The sequence below is a fragment of the Acromyrmex echinatior genome, chromosome 2 (assembly GCF_024713525.1).
Source record: "Acromyrmex echinatior isolate Ae372 chromosome 2, ASM2471352v2, whole genome shotgun sequence".
Taxonomy (NCBI): Eukaryota; Metazoa; Arthropoda; class Insecta; order Hymenoptera; family Formicidae; genus Acromyrmex; species Acromyrmex echinatior.
In genome coordinates this window covers 24,281,286-24,303,378 of record NC_141853.1, presented here as the reverse complement: position 1 = coordinate 24,303,378, position 22,093 = coordinate 24,281,286, and the positions used below count along the sequence as shown (strand labels likewise).

Here is a 22,093-nt window from a genome sequence, read left to right as displayed (position 1 = left end):
TTTTTCTTCATGAATAATTCTTGACGTTCCCCCGTGCATTCGTTTTCTTGAACGGGCTGAATGCGTCTCAGAAATCTAGAAATCACTGGTCAACCCATGACCCATGATCTTGGAAACACACGGCATATCTAGTCGCGTCGATTATTCGTTTCCATTTTCTTTCTTTTCCTCTCCTCGGTCTCTTTTTCAAAATCCACTATACGTACCTCTTAAAGGACACGAACGATAGTGTAAATGGACTATAAAAAGATTTATCATGATGTCTATCGTCCAATAGAATGTTCAGTGTGTGATAAAAAACTGAAAATTAATGACTTTTCAGTAGAACATTTTTTTAAAACAACAATATGTTTCTTCCTTTCTTAACCTTTTCTCGGCAAACGGGATTTTTCGGCAAAAGGATTTCTTATTCCTTGGTGCATATGATTGGGTTATTGTGTCCTGCATATTTTTCATGTGTGTAATAGTTAATTAATAAATTAAAATTATCATTGTCATACTTTTTAGATTGATCCGAGACTTTCTTATTTTTTTTACGTGAACGCGATCACCTGAGATATTTTTACATTCCAGTTAAAATCGCTATTATTAATAACATGTATTATTGATTTTTTTCTGATTTATTAGTTGAGAATATTATGGATACAGATTTAATCACAATTTAAAAAAAAATAAGTAAAAATTAAACAAATATTGTTTTAAACAGAATAAACATATGAAGTAAGTAGCTTATATCAATTATGACAGTATTTATGAAAAATAAAAATTTTAATAATATATAAATAATATAAAGATAATACAAAATAAATAATATAAAATGAATAATACAAAGATTTTTAGTAAATATAACGCTTTTTTATTGCGATTTTTCGATAGACTTGCACATTTAAAAATTTGTAAGGAATAGCTATTAAAAAAGAAAAAAAAACAATTTTAAACGATATTCATATACAAAACAATATTTTATAACAATTCACTTTTTTGCCGCTGAAGTAAAAAATATTTTAGATAACTATTCCCAGGTTAAAGTTTATTATTTATTGCACAAATATATTCGCGTGAAAGTTATTTCAACTATGTCGACAAATTCTTGATATAACATTTCGTATAGAATATCTGCATGACTGATAGTGGATCGAATAAAATGTAAAAAAATGGAATTGTAATCTCTTTATTTCAACATCTCCTCCATTCGTATTCTCATAGTTTGTGAAACGAAGTGTTCTACAACATCAATACTTCGATCGATACTTCTCTAATAGCATTTACGCAATCATCGTATTTTCTAAGAACGATCCTTCCGACGACGAGAAACTACTTCGTCATTAATTTCAAAAGTATCCTCGATCGATATTGGTCTTGCCTCTCGATATCTGTGCCGGGAAAGTTTCCAAACCCAATCGAACTCTCCGATCTATTTTACAATCGTGGGAATGAAATTGTGAGATGGATGTGGATCGAGATGTCCGTCTACGATCGCCGTCGGTCGAACGAGCATAACTCTTTTACGGAAGAGGCTTTTAAAATCTCGTACTCGCGGCAGAGGAACGAAAATTAAATATCCGTTAAAAAGCGGACGAGATTTCGCAGGAGTACGGTAGCGATCAGTTTGTCAGGAGGAAACGTGAGGCCAGGGAAAAAGAAGATAGAAGGTAGAAGAGAAGAGAGGATGACTGTCACACACGGGGACTGTACTCGTATTCAGCCGAATCCACTTTTTTTTTTTTCCCACGCGCTCGCAACAGAATGCAAATCGAATAGGAGAGGGAATTTAAAGTCTGCACGGTTCTGTTGACGAACCTGCAAATTAGTGCACGAGCGTCGCCGACATCGACGCCAACGTCAGCGCCGTGCGGCGTTAATGAGATTCCACGTAGATGAAAGGACCGTGGACGAACGTGGAATTAATGGAATTGTCGAGTCTACAGTACGAAGCTTCATCGATCCCTCTTCCGCGGCGCCGGAAACGACTAGCCAACTGATGTCCTATCGAAACGTATTGAGAGACAACTCGGTATGGTTTTCCTTCATTATATTCCGCTGGACAATCCATCGATTAACGACTATCGCTTGTAGCGTAGCGCGACTGTTTCTCGAAATAATCGGTCGCAAATGTGATTTGCATATTCACCGATAAGAGGTGGACTGATTAAAGCACCGACGCTGCATCGTAATAATACAGTTTGGGTTAGAAAGTTCAAGGATCTTGACTGATTGTCGAGATCGACGAATCAATTAACGGATCGATGGCAAATTAAAATTGAATGATTCTCCGATTGACTCATAACAGGCATGCCTATGTGATCATCACGCGTACATTTTTTATTATAAGAATGTATACATACATATATATATCTCTGCAGAAAATGACTGATGGAATTAGAAATTTATACTTTCGGCATAAAAATTAATATTATATGGATACATGTGAAAGTTCAATAAAGTCAGTTCCGTAAAGATATTTCACAATATTACAGTTAAATGAATTTTTTTTCATTTTATCTTAATTAGTTTTTGAAAACATCTATTTCTTATTAAAATAATTTTAAATACAATATAGGAAAATCTGTAACTTTACGTAATACTTAATACATAAAAATTACATCTAAGAAAAGACCTTTGTTGTGCCTTATATAAACTCCAAATCCCCATATTTCTTTAATAAACGATTATTTTTAATAATTTCAAATATTACAGAATCTCGTTTGCGCGCTTTAATTAAAATACGTCACAGAAAGTTAATGCAGAACGTCAGTTTTATTTTCACGAACTTTAAAAATTCATCTTTTGTCTTCTCACTAACTACATGACGAGGAAACGCAACGTCATTTAGCATTTGCACTTACTATATCTCCCAGATAGAAACGCTTCTGAAGCAGAATAGCTACATTTGCATCAATAAATACGCGTCGTTGAGGTAGTCGTGCGGTGATAACGCTTTACCATTCCGTTCCTCGAATTCTCGAGGACCTTGACCGATTAAATGGAATTCAAGTCCGATCGTAAACAGTGAGGTCCGTTTTGTCGTTGCAGAACCACCGACGTGGATAATTCGACCGTTAGAGACGCGCGCGTGCACGGATGCGTGATAATCGCCGGCGAAAATATTTGCGCTGTATTATGCGGTTCGTATGTCCTCCGTGATAGAACCGACAATCAGTACACCGGCGCTGTCACATCGTCGTAATTAGGCAAATAAAACGGTTGCGAAGTAGATCCGGCGCGATTCAGCTTTGTTTTTGCGTGCTCGAATGCGGCGGCTTCGTTGTATTATTCATTCACAATTATCGACGTTCTGCTGCATGGATAATCGATTTTACGCAACACAAGCCGAATGATATCTTTTTTGACTCATTAACTCTTAATCGCGATCGATTCATATAGCGCAATTACTCGCGAGAATCATTATAACTCTATTATGCTTTTGGTATATCGCTAATTTAGGGAGTTTGATGTTTAAATTAATAATCTTTCACAGTCTCTAAACCAGTTTGAATGAACAAGCAATTTTGTGTATTTCACAAGTATTTAATTGCAATTTCGTGTATTTCACGAGTATTTAATTGCACTCACTTCAGTTGAGAATTAAAATCAACTTTCAACAAATATGAAAAAAAGTAATACGGAAAAGTTATTTCGATAGTAATTCTCTCAACCGAAGTAGAAAGTTCTAATATATAGCCAGATTTCTAAACCGATTAAAATGTGTATAAAATGTATTAAGTATTAATATATATCCATGTAACTTTTTGGGCGTATCAAGAAATATCTCAAATTTATATATGATTTTCGTCACGTTCTAATAATAACGTGTCAATCTTCTTTAAAATTTCCCTCTGCCTAGGTTAACGATTTTACGTACTGTACCGCAGCGAAACATTCCATTAGTATCGAAACGACGTGATTTGCATCGCACCCGATAAATACGCGTGCTGATAACACCATGCATTGCCGATAACGTTGATCGGTAGAGAACTTCGAGGACGCGAACCGCGTAATCGAATCGACAAATTCAAATGAGCGACTTGGCTGATCTACCAACTCCTCGACGCGATGTTGAATCACTGCCCGAATCCTCCTCAGTCGGGAAACTCGTTACCTATTTAGCGAGACAAAGGAATGACATGTAACTGACTTACGGAGACGTTGAATCCCTTAAGACACCGAATTCTAAATACGTCTCTCGTAGAATATTTGTGTCTTAATTTGTTTATCTTAGTCTATCTGTCATAAGAAATTTATACTTTTTAAAATAAGAATTACTTAATATTTGAAATTGACAGTGAAATCTCACTCTTAAAGAAGACTTAATCACTCTCTTTAAGATTGGCTCAATTTTCACTTTTTAGAGTGAGATTCCGCTTCAAAGAATTTAATGAATATATTTATGATTTTAATTTATTAAAGCACAAAAAATCTTTTACATATTATTATTATTCGATTTGATAATATTTAATTCAAATATATATGATATAATTTAGATAATTATAGATAAATTATTTAAAGATCTTGTATGAATTTCTAAAAAATCACAAAATTTTTTAAATAGTTAGGTTTTATATGCACGATACATTCATGGAAAATGAAGTTAATCTTTCAAAATAAAAAACATACCAAATTTATAATATAATCTTTTATAATATAGTCTTTTTTAGTCTAAAAAAGACGAAATTTTTAAATAAATTTAAAAATCTTAAAAAAGGTTATACATTTTTTTTAAAGAATTTTCTGTAAAAATCAAAATCTCCTATATTATATATACATATTAAAAGATAAATTATAAATGTAAGAATTAATTAATGTATATGTATTAATTGATTTGATATTTCTATATTTTTTTCGTAAAGAGCAATTATCGCTATATTCTTGCTGGCGTAAAAAGTATTTTAAAAATATTGTATAATAACATATAATATAATCTCAATCCTCATATAGAGTCATAAAGGTAACCGTTTTGCGTCTCCAAGGACGGATTATAAGTTTATTTGATCTGAAGAGATTAATAAGCTCTCTCTCTTTGCAGTTACGGTCCCAGTGTAATGCCTGAGTGAAAGCAGACGAAATGCAATTATTTATTTAACCATTACGTTTTGCACTTCATAAATCGTACATTCATTTTGCGCGATAACTATCTGATTTCGCTAATGTCTTGGGAATCTCGAAATTGGACACGACTGATTTAACATTGAATTGTAGGAAGAACAATATGCCATCATGGCTACCTAAATATTCTGTAGATCAAGGATAGCACGTGTAATGGAGCGCGGAGATTTGTTGCGATCCTAAGCCGATTATTGGATTCAACGAACTCGATAGAATTGTATGAAGCCGATTAATGGTATTGGAAAACACGACTGTACCGCCGAACTTCAATGCGCGTTTATATAACCGAGAAAGATGGCACACGATTATTCATACTACTGAACTTGATTTCTCATGAGAAGTCACTAGTCGTTATTTATTAATTCGAGCTTTTCTTCCACTGTGTCTTATTCGACAACAATAGCTCAACTACTTGTTCACCTTTATGGACGGATCGATCTGTCATGAAAGCCGATTATTCTCTTTTTCGATAAAAGGCAATATCTTGTAAAACAACGAAGTACTTCACACCCCCTCCCTTCCCTGTTTACATCCTACAGTTTAAGAAGACTATAATATATTGCTTTTATAATATATTACATGTATTTTATCTGACACATGTAGCAATTATAATGTATACAATTTAATGTTTTGTTGAAATCAACTGTTTTATTGTATTAGATTAACGTTATGTACATTTCATTATTTATTATGAAAAATATTTAATCTGCATCGTTATTTTGTCATACTGAAAAGGAATGGCAGACAAAATTAATTGATGATATTAATCGCGACTGCATCGATTCCATTTCCCTTACATACAAGTATGTAAATAAGACAGTCCATCTGATCGGTGTAAGGTGTAACCTCTTCCTTGAATCAATTGCTATCAAGATACCAGAACACGAGGCTTACATTTCCGACAAGTCGGGCAGTTCTTCATTACTATCTTTCACCGCAACACGCCGAACGGGTGTACAATTAACAGTTTAGTCCTATCTCGTCAACGTCACGTTTTACAACGGGGTATCGTAATCAAGCCGGAAGATAACTATCGCGCTTGCATATAGGCTGAATAAATTCACGCCAACGTTTTTTCACGTTGAAACAAATGATCGATCGATCAGGCTTTCATCGGTCATCGGCCGCACAGCATGATCGGCATATGCCATGATGAACTATTGTCGCCCTCCGTATAAACACGAAGATATTGTCCCGCTCGACGATCCGTCTTATGACTATGCAGATTTGTCGCAAATCCGCTTTTCGTACGTCATGTTTCGGCACGGCTTGACGATCGATCGATTAACAGCTAGTGGTCATCGCTTGCTGTCTGGCCGCGCCAGTATTGCGTGATTTGCATGCTCGCCGAGTCGGTAGTCTAAGTTGATAGCTTCCTGTGCAATCGCTCTTCCCAAGCAACCGGAGCAATTGGCACGGCAGCGCGAACGATGGCTTTTACGATTGCATCATTTATGAATCTTCGTTCCTTCGAATTATGCATGACTCTTGAGAATCTACGCAAGTGTACACGTGTATAGAATTTTAAATTTCCTATACAAGCTTCAAGGGAGAGGTGCAAATAATACCGAAACTTAACTAGTTAAGCAAACTTTAGATGAAACGACATTAAATTTATACTACTATCTACTTAAGTAGATAGTAGTCTATAGATTTAGGTCGACAAAAATTGTTTTTTTTTTTTTAATTTAATTGAGAGACGCAACGAGCAAAAACATTTTTTATTTATAAAAAAAGATGTGTTAATGTAGAATTTTATAAAATAGATATATCAAACGTGTAATTAAGTAATTATATAATTAATACTAAATGTAGGGATTAGATTGAATTGATAATAATGTTCTGAAATAAGTAAAAAAAGATTTTATGTTAATGTTTATAGCTCTATGAAATATCTCGGTAAGATTGACAGAATAACGGACTTGTATCTACTGCTAATGTACAAGTTCTCACCCTTTCTTACAATACATGTCGCCAATAACGTAAGCCGAAAACATGCCGGACCTTGGCCGATTAATGGTAGGACTAACTCCGACGGAATTAGCAAACTTGGAAGTCAATTTGAATCGCCCACGAAGACCACAAAGTCCATGATCGAAGCGGCTAAACTTCGGAACTTGCAGTGGTAAGTTATTGTTGGCGATTAAGCTAAAGCATGCCGCATTGATGCTCGCCCGAGATGTTGTTCCGAAGCACGAAGAAAAATACAACCGGAGCAGCGAAGGATGGGACAACGAAGACGGATTACCGTGAGTGTTGCGATAAGTGAAGCGAGGGACAGTACCAACATTAGTTCTTCAATAAATGTATATTAAAGGGAATTTCGATACGAGGGAATAGAATGTAATAATATTAGGGTAACTCCGACAAATATACCGCGCTGGGATTTACGCCGCAGAAGTCAGAAAAAATAAAAGAAATGAGGGTAATTTTCCCGCAACTACTCTGTTACATATCTTTATGTTATATTAGTACTGTTATGATATCAGTTTCTTACTATTAATATTAATGAAATTATTGTGAGTTGAATCGATTTGTCACTGTGTTAAGTAGCGCTATCATAAATTATAATCTACATAAAATTATACACAGATTATTGTAGGATACAACAGAAATATATTATTTAAAAAAAATTACTATTGCTCCTGGCAATTTTTACGTTTATATTTTTTTTTTTTTTTACGTTTGTGAAGTTTTCTGGATATTCGGGATAAATGACCGAATAATAACACAATACAGAATAATATGCAATAATCGGTAGAAATAAAAATAAATAAAAGTATACATACAAGAGTAATCAAATTCGGAGATTGTTTTTTTTACAACAAATAGTAGGATGTGCAAAAGACTTAGTAGTTATTTCGTGATATATGAATGTAGAGGAATAGTAAAGTTGTATAACAAATACAAATACTTTTATATTCTTTGTTTAGTTTGTTGTCTTGTATATCCCATCTATTTGGGATATATAGCATTTTTAACTGGCAGGATTTATGCTCAAAGCATACAAAGTGCGCAGATTGAATTCAGTGCACTAAATACAATAAATGCATTACATGAAATATGTACCTCATGTCATAACACTTGTAATACATCTGGAAAGATTGTAATTATTATTTACAATATTATTTCATATACATATTTATCATTCTTATTCCTTAATAAAATTTTATAAACGCATTTTATAAGTTATTGTGTCATTTTACGTCTTATTTGCATGCATTACTTGTAAATTTTTTGTGAGCCACACACCCTCTCTCCCTATGAGTAGCCATATATCCCACTCCTATAGAATAATGGCAAAAATGCAAGGGTTTACTAAAAAAGTTTATTTTTTAATACAAAATATAAATATTTGGGATTTCTAATATTTTTTTCATTTTTTTTCAATAGTAGACAGTACAAAGTTTTTACTGATATAGTTCGTTTACTTTAAACATAGTAAATAATATTTAACAAATTAAGTTTTTGACAAGTGCGGCCTGTATATATCGGAGTTATTCTATGTTTAATTCATGGAACATTTCTCAATTTCCATGAAGATTCTCTAAAAATTCCTGACAAAAATTTTACTCGCTTGTATATTTATTTTTAGTATTTTCTACCGATTATTGTATATTATTCCACATTGCGCTACATATTCATATTTAGATACTTATCTCTAATGCTTAAAATAGTTTGAAAGTAAAACAGCAAAAATAAAAATTGCCAAAGGTAATAATTTTTACAATATGTGAATATGTTTCTGTTATCATCGTGTAAAAAAGCCTTGGTATTCTTTATCATCGACGCGAACACAAGAATGATTCAAAACTGATAATGGAGCATTTTCCACTTCCATGAAGATTTTGTTATAAAACAAGTTATGGCAAAAACGATCTCCGAATTTGATTACTCTTATATGTATACTTTTATTTATTTTTATTTCTACCGATTATTGCATATTATTCTGTATTGTGTTATTATTCGGTCATTTATCTCGAATATCCAGAAAACTTTACAAACGTAAAAAAAAAAATATAAACGTAAAAATTGCCAGAAGCAATAGTAATTTTTACGATATGTTTCTGTTGTATCATGCAAAAAAGCCCTAGTGTTCTTTACAATCATCGACGCAGACAAATTTGGTGCTGCAGAATTCACGAGACACAAGGGCGACTTCAAACTAAAAAATACCGTGCACAGGACAGACCCCGCCGGGTGATTTTATTTGTGATTCGTTCGCGATTCAACCTGACATCGTACAAAAGAATAAATGCATGCCGTGCTTCTGGAAAACTGTGGCTATCTCAACGCTGTAAATGTGAACGAATTTTTTTCGTTGTAATCTCTCTATGTCCAGCATTTCGTCACAAATATGTACTTCGCTAATTAAAGATTATTATCAAGCAGGTCACATGCTTTTTCAGCTTTTTTAAAAGGTAAAAGCTAGCCGATGTGAGCACATCCTACATAAATAGCATAGCCTTTTTCGCCACTAATGAACGCAATAAATTAGATCCATAATGCAAAAGCCGAAAAGTATTATAGACTAAAAGTCATGAATGACATTAATCCCACAATATATATCTAACAGAGCTTTACCATTCCTCTACATGTCAATTTTATATTATCGTATTATACAATTATACAAATATTCAGTATATCAGTTATTTGCGAAAGAAAAAGGGAATTTATATGAAATGAAAACAACAGATTGACATTGGCTAGGAATAAATTCTTCTGACATACTTTTGATAGTATATAAACGAAGCAGTGGAATGTAACGTAAATGTTCTATTCTGAATTCGGGAAAAAGTGATAGCTTCAGCCGATAGATCCGCCGAAGAGTTAATCTCGCACCGCGCCGTAATGGTCGCGTTAATTCCGCTCGCATCGGCGCGGTCTACGCGTCCATTATACAGGATAATTGGATTTTTATCCAGATACAGATCATCAGTGCGGCTGTCTGAACCACGATAGAAATGATCGTCGGGGAATGGTCCGCAGCGCCGGTCGCGCGCCGCCAGTTTTATTTGCCGCAGCTCGGCATCGCCTTTTTACATTTTGCGCCGCGGCACAAAAGAATAAATATACGTCGTATATATATACCCACCTCTCGCGGAATTCGCGGAGATCTCGACAATACGCGAATGCGGATTCCGCCGCGCCTTCCGTCCTGGACGAGTCACAATGGGCCAGCTGCGGTGGATCCTTTCGAATTAAATCCCATCCTAATAAAACGTCTTTGTATGCGTGCGTAATCTCTTCCGGGATGAAAGACCAGAGGCGTTTGAATAGATTAAACTAAATATGCTTCGGCGATCTGACAAAGAAATTCTGATTATGACGCATCCACGACAAATTGAGTCAAAAAATTCTACCCTTAACTTAAATTTGTCCTAATTTTCTGGAAATTCTCCCTTGACTTTCATCGTAACGCTATATTCTTGAAGACTGATAAAAAGAAGATTTATTATTATTAGTATTTATTATTAATTGCATTTTTAGATTGTACTTATATATTATATTACGGAGATTAAATATAGCTATGTCTGGATTAAAAATTTGGATATTATGATAAATGAATCCACAATTTTTTCTGAAAAATAATATATAATGCCTTCGCAAAGAAAAGCGCAGACTGTACAATGCAGCATAGTAGCATAGCTCCTATTTGTATTCTTGCATAGAATTCTCCAGGTATTCATTTCTCGCTTGAAAATATATTTTCACCTTATTACTATCTGCCGAGAAGTTTGTTAAAGCACGTTCGCGAGTGAGGAAATTTAATCGACGAAAAATTCCTTCGGGATAGCGGTGTAGTAGTTGTTTTAACAAAAGATAATGCCGCAGACATTCTTTAAAAGAGTTTCTGAAAAATTCTTTCTTCCTGACCGTTTATGCAAAAATCACTTACATTTTTGTTAATGAAAAATGATTTTCAAATTGATTAACGAAAAATCTAATCCATCGAATTGATTCTCGGATCTAAAAATCTCTCTCTAAATAGCTCAATAGGAGCTAAGACACTCTACTTCCTTCGTAGAAACTGCTTTATGTATTTCTTCGGAGGTGGCGGCGGTCGCTTCCGCTTTGCCAGCTCGGCAAACACCTTATTTTCTTATACTCGCCCACGTCGCCGTCCCTCTTCATTCCACGGAATGCACTTTCGGCAAATCCGCCTGGGCGACGACTTTTCTCGTTTGCGCTCGTTCCCGTTGTCGCCGCACCGGATGCGACCACCGTCAGCCAGGAAGATAAGTCCTTGCTGGGAGTAAATCGTGTTTGCCCACCTCGTCTACGACGATGCTCCGCGTCGAAGGGTGGCCGGTTTCCTTCTTCGTTTGAGCTTCTTCCCGACCCTCGTGTGACGCCGCTTTCTGCTTTTAGTCCTCCCTCTCGCAACGAGAAACGACAATGGCTACAGAAATATCGCATCGGCGAATGACGCAACGACGTTTGCCTTTTATCGTTTACCGTTGCTATGTTGTCGTACTATTCACAAATACTATTGAGAAAACGTGCCAGTTTACGGACGGTCAAACGTTTCCTGGATACAATGTTCGATATATGAAAAAAAAAAATACATGTTCGATACATTTTGGTATTAGATGATCGTTCGCTTTATATAGTGAATAGCCATACTAGTTTCTACATTACGGAATATCGATACTATAAGATAATACATAGATAGTGCTAGCAAGGCTGACTAAAAGCATCCATAGCCGATACTTTTGAAGATCCCTATCTGGGTCATGTTAGAGTATCGGATATCTTTACCAAGAACCTCATGATGAGATGGGGGTTACCGTGATCGTCTTTCATCGTTTTATTTTATCTGTGCGAAGCGTGTACGATAATCGTAGATGTTGGTTGCTTTATGTTACAGTGGTTGTTATGTCTGACAGCATTTAAGCGTATCCAAACGGTTTGCCTTGGTAAATAGCAATTTATGTGTAACGAATGGCACGATAATCCTCTAGACTTTTTGTGTCTTCTTTCATCCGTTTACCTAATAGCTTACGCTCGTTTGTCGTAATCGCGATTTCTTTTACTTCTTAGTAGGCAGGAGAAATCGGCGGAAGGGGTATAAGCCGATCTTCCTTTAAATCCGGAAGTGCGAAAACACCGGTAGCGAAGAATGAAAGATTCAGGAAGCCCGCGAGTGCCGGATTAATTCAATATTTTGCAATGCTAACGTGTCGCCGGCCTTGTAAATCTTCAACGAAAACTACGACGGGAGACGGAGGAACTTCAGACATTTATTTTTGAGAGAAACATTCTGCACCCGAGAGAGAAAACATCGGGCAATGTCGTCGTAACATCCGGCGAAGAGCACATGTGCTGGATTCTCGGGCAGTACTGTCGCAGATCTATTGCAGATTGCGGTGGTACTCCTAAGATTAAGAAAGTTCAGGACATTAAGAAAATAGTTTTATCTATATATCACGATTCTATACACTCGACACTTGTCATTCTTTATAAAGAGATACGAATGTAAATTGTGTACGAGACTATTCAAAACAGAAATAATAAAAGACTGAATTTTTATTTCGAGTACATTTAGAAAGTAGCATATTGAGAGAACAGTATTTGATATTTAGGATTACAATTGATAATTACAGCTGCATTTTTATAGTTATTGTTGCTGCTATAATGTTAGTAATAATCATTATATTTATAACTGTAAAACATTTTATATGCAGCATCGTAAATTGTAATTAAATTATGATAATTTTAATCATTCTTTCTCTCGGTTCAAGCGACTTATTAAGAGCTCGCTCGAATGTATTTTCGTATAACTTTTTGGAATTCTTGATATTTTTGAACAGTTTTAATAATGCCGACGTGAATTTATTGAATCTGTGAGGTATTACCTCCGCATTCTTTATAAATTTTTCAAATTTACGTACTATTAATTTAGTCAAGAGCTTCATTTAAAACAGTTGCGCAACTGTCGTGTCACTGACATAAATGTCGCCGTGCCTTTGGTCCAATTTGCGTCAACTATGCGGCATAATTTAATTCGAGGAGCAATTTAAAAAGTTTCGCCCGGTTGCATAAAACGAAACGGGTCCGGGAAGAAGGCGATGTCCCTGGTAAACGCGACTGGAGACTAATGAACTCTTGTTGGAATTTTCTTCTTCATATTGCCGACGTTACGCGTATGTCAAATCGGAAAGGTTTCCTTTGGAAATTATGAAGTTGTTTTCCCAAAACTCTCCGCGGTTGAGTTTTTCGTTCACGGAAAAGCGGCGATCGGCCGACGGGAGCGGAAACAGGAACTGGAGCGGAAGTGGCACGCGTCGCGTCGGAGACGTCGTCCAGAAATTTACGAGGCGACTACGACTTCTTTAGAACACGCCCCGGGGGTAAATTATTTCCCCCTGGAGGCGACCGTTGCTTCTCGATGTCGCGTCGGTACATACATATCCTATAAAGTTACCTATCGTTTTTTGCATCTCGGCTTTGAAAGGATAACTTACGATAACTGCCATAAACGATCTGCGATTGCACACTTGTACTAGATTCGCGTACGCTGTTATCCAATCCTGTCATTTAATCCGCTTAATTAAATTATTCTTCTTAATGAAAACGTATCTGGGCCCTTGTACGTCGTTACAATTCGGACCGCTCGGCACTTTGCGTTTGTAATATCTACCCTGCACGCGAATTTCCGCGAATTACATCTGCATTTTAACGTGAAATTTGCTCGGTGAATTTCTAGTCTCGCCCACGGATAATGAAGCGCCACGAGTTAGGTATTATCATAATAACTTTATAAAATGTTTTTTAATACGCTGAAAATGATCAAGAGCGTGCGCGGTCATAAGTATATAAAATCAAGAAGAAAATCTAAAGAGAGAAGCGCTTTTTGCTCTTTACATTATTCGCTGGGAAACTGAGCAACATTTTACTTGATTAAACGATACTGAAGAATCTGTTTCGACGTTGATACGCCTTGCTTTAATAAGTTGAACTTAAGATAAAATTACAGCTGGTTAATTAAACTAGCTGGGTGGTAGTCTCATTTTCATACGGCTAATTTCCTTTAGTAGCGATATTGCAATTTACTACCGGAAGCAATTTACTGCCTTTCTTTAAAACTTTAGAAAGATGCAGTCTTTGATTAAGATTTGATAAGTCATTAAAATGATAATTATTTTACTTTAATATTAACTGTACTGTACTTTGTGCTTGTATTACATTAAATAACATATTAAATAACAAAGGAAATTATGTTATTAATTGTATTTTTATTTATATTAATGTCAATAAGAAAAACGAAAGCAAGGAAAGAAAATTATCTTGTATAATCTTGATAAGAGCGATTAATTGTAAAAGATCAATAAACTTAAAATACCGCTTTGCTCAAGAAGCTAGATACAGATCTGAAAATAACTTTGTTGATTCAAAATAATTACGTGAAACGTTTAAACGTTTAAACGTTTGTGACAAAAAGTTTGAACATTTTAGCAACTAGTTTTAAATCCTACATAATTATTTTTATAGTTTAAATAAAATTATTTTCTAATTTGTGTCTAGCTAAATTTCTAGACTTCAGCAAAATTATTCTTTCCATGTAATATTAACGTTAATATAAATAATTAACATTAATTCCGACTAAAGAGTCCATTTAATTTTAGAGCAGTGGATGTTAACAAAGGAGAACGTAGACAGTGGAACAAGTAACTATAGAAACTCTCGGCTATCTCGTCTCAGATCAATAGCGTCTTATTCAATATACATATCTAATATCAAGACACCGCGTCAATTTTATCTTCCCATTCCGTATTAATTAAACTTAATTCAATCTACGTCTCTCTCTCCCAGGCGAGACAGGAAAGTTCTGTATCGGGCAGGGGCGGGATGAACTTTTAAGGACACGAAGTTCGAAATATAATTAACGAAACTGCCGGTGCCGTGGTGTACAAATTTCGAAGTCCGTGATATCATCCCCGGCACGTACGCGCCTTTCATCGTTTCGCGATTGGGGACAGTGTGCGAGGATCAATACTTCTGAATTTCGCTTTCGGATTCTTCGCGTGACGCGTGGGATGCGCTTGGACGGCGAACTCTCGATTGTTAGCCAAGAACAAAAGGGGCATCGCAGGGTGGTTCGTTATGACAGTTCGTTAGCCTCGTAAATTGGTTAACTCATCGTTAATGGGCGGTTACCAATTATCGAATCGATTATGTCGCTAAATTATACCCGGCATTCATTAGTTAACTCAAATTTTCTGCACTCGCGCTATCCGTTGCCGTGAGGCACGTCGACGCTATCCGTTAACGCGAAAATAAAATCGGCTATAAGCGTGCGGTCTGATAACAACGTTTACCTAATTATAAAACTATTACATTGGGCGGATTACTCGCGGTTCTTAACTTAACTCGCTCGAACACGTCGGTTCGCCGTGTCGTTCCACCATGCTGAAGTCATTTATCTTCATTGTTGCGCGAAACCAGTAAATTACGCATTAATAGTGTAAGTGCTAAACTAGCGCTAACTACATCAATAAGTAACTACCTACGAAATCAGAGACTTGATGTATATAAATTAAAATATGTATTAATATTTATGTATGAATATACATAATTATTCAACACATTTCTATAGTGTTGGAATTCTTAAAAATAAAAATAAACAATAGTTGAAATTCTTATTTGAATATTTGTACTATGATGATAATAATCTTTATCGCAATGTACAAAATTAGCCAAATTAAAAAGCAAAAAGAAACGAAATATATTCATAGATATCAAAGAAGCAGAGATATCTCAATCCTTTGAGTTAAATAACATTTTATTATTTACAATTTCCATGTATATCAAAATGTAAATCAATCCATTTCGATCAATTTCAAAATAACCATTTTATTTTCTTGAATTAAATTGTTTAACTCCATTTTAATTAAATTAATGATTGAGTAGAAGCTGTCGTGAGAGACTTGGCGAGCTATATAAAAGTAATTAAAAATAACTCAAATTGATATAATTGAACACTATACATAGTACACTCAATTGGCATGAGCAAAACTACAGTCTGCACATTTATCAGTAATGCACTTTATTGATTATCATTACTATATATTATATTATTATTAGTTATTTTTATTTTTTTGTTTTTATATATAGTTTTAATCATATCAAGAATTTTTTAGATTTGTGAAAGCAGCATTATTATTGATGTCTCTTGAGTTTCTGTTCTCCAATATATTTATATTTATGTATAATATCTCTCGTATTTCAATAAAGTTACTTTTATTATCATTAGTGAAGAATTCGCCAAAAAATCGCAATTATAATATTTTACTAACAAATGCGATGTACAAGATATTTTATAGATCGACGATATCAAGACTATTTTGCATTCGGATAACGGCAATCTGCCGTTCTAGCATGCTAACGCATTGATGTATATACGCGATTAGAATCGGTTCTGAATGTTAAACACAAATAGGAGGATATCCAAACTATCGTTGATATTGATCCGCATAAAGCCTCTATAGCGGCTTTTCCGGTTATATCTACGTTTGCATGCCCAATCTAAAATTGTTTGCTACTCTGAATACCGTTTGCTATTTTTTAATAGCAATATTACACCCTGTGGTTGAAAGCAACCCTACAACTTTTTTTCTTTTCGTGTTTTTTCCTTTCATTCGACGAAATTTCACATAGATACATTGTATTATGTCGTAGTTTGGAACTATTTGACAAATATTCATTGCAATGGAAGTTACCGCTTCAGTCGAAACAGCATTCAATATTTATTGTGCTTACTAATATCTCAAATATTTATCATTTACCATCGGACTTTATTATAGACGATTTGACGGAAAATTATTTATAGACGATTTAATGTATAGTCATTTTAGTTCGTATGGTTATTAACGATTAAAGGAAATGAACGACGGATTTGTTCGAGAATAAAAAATTTTATCGTTAATCTCGACGTTGCAAATAATAAACAGCGTAACTTTACGTATGCCATTGAATATTTATTTCATTGCAGCTTTACGAGCAATACACAATATGCTTTCCCAAAAAATTCTGCTAAAAAATCGAACATACAGCTTGCTATTGAGCAGGCGGTACATTCTTCTTCCTTTTTTTATTTTTTTTTTTGTTAAATTTTTTTATCGGAATACATCTCCAATAAATCTGATATTCGCGCCATCTCTTTACGACGCGCGACAGGATATGAGAGAAATCCATCGGTACGATCGACGAGAGAAGCCTCGGCAGTTTATTTCCGCAATAAAATTATTTTATCGCGCACAGGACAGAAGTATGGCTTGTCGATTTTTTTTTTGCAATTGGTACACTAGAAATATATATATCAAAATTCAAATAAGACCCAAATTCGATGGAAGACAGCTTCAATGGTGTCGGGATATAACTTCTAAAAAATGCAATAAATCTCGCAAATGTCTCGATATATAGAAGAGAATGTGTATCAGCTACGTGTAATTGCTTTATTATTCGCGCAGCATTTTTTGGATACTACATAAATGGAATTTCGATATAAAGTGTCTCAGTTTTATCGTTTAACAATACCAGCGGTCTCCCCACCGGGACACTCTATTTATCGATATTCCATTTTACTTCTATTTACTACAAGCTCGCACTTTAAACATCCGATACGCCATCGGATTGAAATTGTCAAAATACACGTTGACGGTTGTATCTTACACGAGTGGCATTCACGTCTAAATATTTGCAGTGAAATATTTGCGTTGGCGGGAAAAGAGAGAGAGAAAGATCCCAGAAGTATTAGCTGGTGGTAAGATGGAAGAAAGAGAGAAAGAATGGAGAGAATTTATTCCATTTTAAAGAACACGTTAACAAAACTTTTTATTCCCGCTTAACTTATATATGTATAAACCCCGTAAGAATAATGCGCACTGAAGCGGAGTTTGCAAAAGTCTACATTCCTCTATGTTCAATTCTTAAGCACAGAGACCCTGAAGGCGATTAGCGGAATATATATCGCTACAGTTTTAATGGCATCCAGAAACAGTAAACGTAGAGTGTACTACGATATATCCATAAAAATTATAGCACTTTTGAAAAAAGTATTCTCGCCACAAAACTATTATATTTATAGTACCTGTATCTTATTACAAGTGAATTGTTCCACATTAAAAGCTACGACATTAAAAACTTATGATTTCTCTCTTTTATTGAAAATTTCATTCATAAAAACATTAAAAATGTCCGAGTGAAATGTAATAAAATGTTTTTTTCGATAGAATACGTCCGTTATTAATTGATATATTTCAGTTTTGATGAAAACGACAAAAACGTTTCACTTTTTCAATAATAAAAACTACTTTTTCAATATAAAAATTTTCTCTTAATTTTCAAACAATGTCAAATTTTATAGACTATTAAATATGAAATATTGCCGATATGCTTTCAGGTACAAAGTGGAAGTGGCCGGTAAGTCTTTACCGGTGTTGACGAACCTCGACAAGGGTCGATACGGGGTGCTGATTTTCGAGAATCTAAACAAGTACCTGCAGATGGACAAATGGAATCGTGAGCTACTCGACAAATATTGCAGGGAATATTCAGTTGGCATCGTGGGTTTTGCTCCTCCAGGAGAAGAGAGTCTCGTTGGTGCTCAGCTGAAGGGCTTTCCACTTTTTATACATACTAATCTTAGATTGAAGGTCAGTCTCCCAATATTAGATATTCGAACTCTATTCTCATACATACATCAACATTTTTTTCGAACAAGAATAAATTGTCGCAATTTTACTTCTTAATTACATTATCAAGGACAAAATGTAATAATTGAAACATAAAGATATTGTTGATATCGTGATAAAAGATATTTTATGATCAATGATATCAGGAATTATTTAAGAAAGTCATGATGATAGAAAATCTGTGAGATAATTTTTATGGTTGCAATCAAATTTGAATGATTTGCAGAAAGTGATATCAAAACGAGGAAACAAAACCCTCGTAAAAGAAAGCAATAAAAACCGTGATTCCTACGCAATAGTACTGGCTGTGACAATAAAATAATTGATAATGTTATATGTTTCGAAAATATTGCATATTTATGTTAATTTGTAGTATATATTCTTGAATCATTTTAATGGTTAATTATTGGATACCCAATTCCGTGATATCAACTATCCGCAGCATCTTATTGCCGTAATATTCGTAATGGGAAATAAGTTACAATCTTCTTAAAACTTTAGAGCATCGACCGCGTGGCATATCTCGTGAATAACGATCATGTTATTCAGAAAAAGGAACAAAATTGTTCATATTCAGTATTCGTATTCATCGAGCAGGAAATATGTCACTTCTCTTTAAATAACTACAAAGCGATTTTATCATTTTACCACAAAACAATTTCTCGACATATTTAAATGAACATTTAAATAAACATTTAAACTAATTTTATTTCTGATATATATAATAAATTACATAAAATCGGAATTATTCCGAGCGCGCGGAATAAATGCAATCTAAAACTTGGAATATTTGAAATAATTTTCTGTGGATTTTCGATTTAACTTTTTTTTACAGCCTATTAATATATCCTATGAAGTTTTTAAATAATTTTTCACGTAATTATTATTATATTTCGCAATCTCGCATATTTTAAGAGAAATATTATTGCTCGCAGTATTCTGAATATAAAAACGTGCGGACTGAACAATTCTCTTCTAACAAAGCACCAAAGCGCGTGTGATGCCTCCGAAAATTTGATTTTCCCAAAAGCGAGAAAATCTAGCACGACGAGCGGGAGTGGAACTTTTGTGCGAGCCATATAGAATCAGGTCGCTCTTTCTTCCTCCAGGATGCTCAGCTGAATGCGGCGTCTCCCATTCTTCGATTAACCAGATCAGGAGAAACGGCCTGGGGACCACTTCCTGGCGGCGACTGGACTATTTTTCAGGCCAATCACAGCACCTACGAGCCACTCGCTTGGGCATATCGAGACAGCCTCGACTATCCAGCCAACAAAAGTCCCCTAGCTACCGTCATCCAGGTGAGCAGTGCACTTTATTTGCTGGACATTCCGGTCACGTATCTCTTCCCGGACTACTCGGACGACTGCGGAATTAATGCACCGACTCGCGCGCCCATGCCTATTACAGTTCGGCGACAGGGACCGTTTAAATCATTTTCTCTTCTCTCTTGCGTATTGGACCTGACGCGCTGCTGCGTTAGAAATCCGTTGGTGTAATAGATGCTCTTTGACTAAGTGTATAATAAGAATGAGTGAGTGCTTTCATGACGTACATCGAGGAAATTATAGAATCCGTGTCGTATCAAGCCAAAGTTATATTATCTTTGAACGCTAGCTTTGTTCCCATACTCCCTATTATACGTATACATAAAGCTGCAAGCGTGTCCTTTTGGGAATCTCTTATTAACTCGCGCAGCTTCGCGTGCGCTTGGCTTATCTTCTTGGCTACAAAGATAATATTGAAAAACGAAAACGCATGTGATATTTCCGCGGAATGATCGTCGTTCTAAAAGGGTGCACGGAACCAGAACCCCGTAGAGATGGTAGGAAAGGTATGACGGCAGGAAGGGAGAAATACGTGAATACTCTTTGTCTGTGTAGTTGTATTCAACATTTATACTCGTACGGGCACGTTTGGGAAAACAAAATCTCTTCTTGTTCACTAGAAACTCGCGAGTCTCACGAGAGCTCGTTTTATTACCGCAGGTATCGCGAGTGTGTGCTGATCTGAATGTGATGCTGTTCTTGATCCTCACGGAATGAGATACAAGGAGCGCGATAATTTGTAACGATCCTGGCCTGCCACTGATAACAAGCTCAGAGTAATCGCCGTAATAGAATTACAACGCGATTCTAAGTTATGCGCACACTTATCTTTCTTACACGAGTCGAAAGAGCTCTCGGTTTGAACGTTTTCAAAGAGTGCTTCTCCCTTTCCCCCCCCTCTCTCTCTCTCTTTCTCTCTCTTGAAATCTTAACGCTAAAAAAAGGTCTGCTCGAAACGCGGAATTTCCCCGATGCGCCACTTCGCTTTGCGGTTGCGTGTAACGAAGGGAAGAAAAGAAGAAAGGCGTCCGGGCGGGAAACAAGAAGCTGAGTGGCTGTGTTCCGCTGTTCGTGAGAGATAGAACAAAAGGAAGGTCTTGGAACAATACGCACAGTGTGATTTCATCCCGCGCTCGGCGTGAGGGTTTCTCATGCCGGGAAGAAGAATCTTCTACGGGCTCTCTTTCGAACATCGCACAATAAGAGGCCTCCTCTTATGTTAACCCTAGTCGAGGTGATAAGGACTTGTGTATTTCCAGCAGAAAATAATTGTCAAATACCATGCCAAAAGTAGCTTCGTTTTTCATTGTTCTTATAAGGGAACCGTCAGAACTGTTCCTCACCGATTTCGGTGGGCTTTGGACATGTTGCAGAGCATTAAAAGATATTAGAATATTTTTTATCTGCTTATCTTATCTTAAAAATATGGGTGTGGATTTAATTTCGTTCATAGTGTTATATAATTCTCACTATGTTTATATGTATGAGAGTTGTTCTTTCTTTGTTTCGCGAGCTCTTGTTTTTCTCGCAGGAGGTCTGCATTCAAGCGGTACTTTCTCACTTTATATAAATACCAACATGGTGAAAATTATTTTAACACCGAATGCTGTTAAATGCGTACCATTTACACTTGTATTTTTTAAAATGCGCAATTCGGTAAGAAGAGATTTTTTTCAGATATCTTTCTTTCTTTTTCTTTACGATTTGTTCTTCTGATTGATATAATGTAAATCTTTCTGTAACAAAAAAAAAAGAATATATGTTAACTTAAACTTGCTTCGCATCGTATCTTTTATATTAAATTTATACAAATTTATACGATTTTATTTTTATTTTTACACTGAGGAAGACCGAATTAAAAGGGTTGAAAATGTTTGTCAATTTTTATCAAGAATGAAGTATATGATTTCACACACGCCTAACTTGTGTTGGCTCGCTTTGACTGATTTTACATCTATCCTTGGA

The 22,093-nt window shown here is 35.3% G+C and overlaps 1 protein-coding gene across 1 annotated transcript in view; it reads left to right on the top strand.

Annotated features, from left to right (window-relative positions):
* sfl (N-deacetylase and N-sulfotransferase sfl) overlaps positions 1–22,093 on the top strand; it is a 125,367-nt gene that overhangs the window by 89,680 nt on the left and 13,594 nt on the right. The window contains exons 4-5 of the mRNA XM_011065819.2: positions 18,509–18,761; positions 19,910–20,101. Of these exons, the coding sequence (XP_011064121.1) occupies positions 18,509–18,761; positions 19,910–20,101 (445 nt within the window). The remainder of the gene's footprint in view (positions 1–18,508; positions 18,762–19,909; positions 20,102–22,093) is intronic.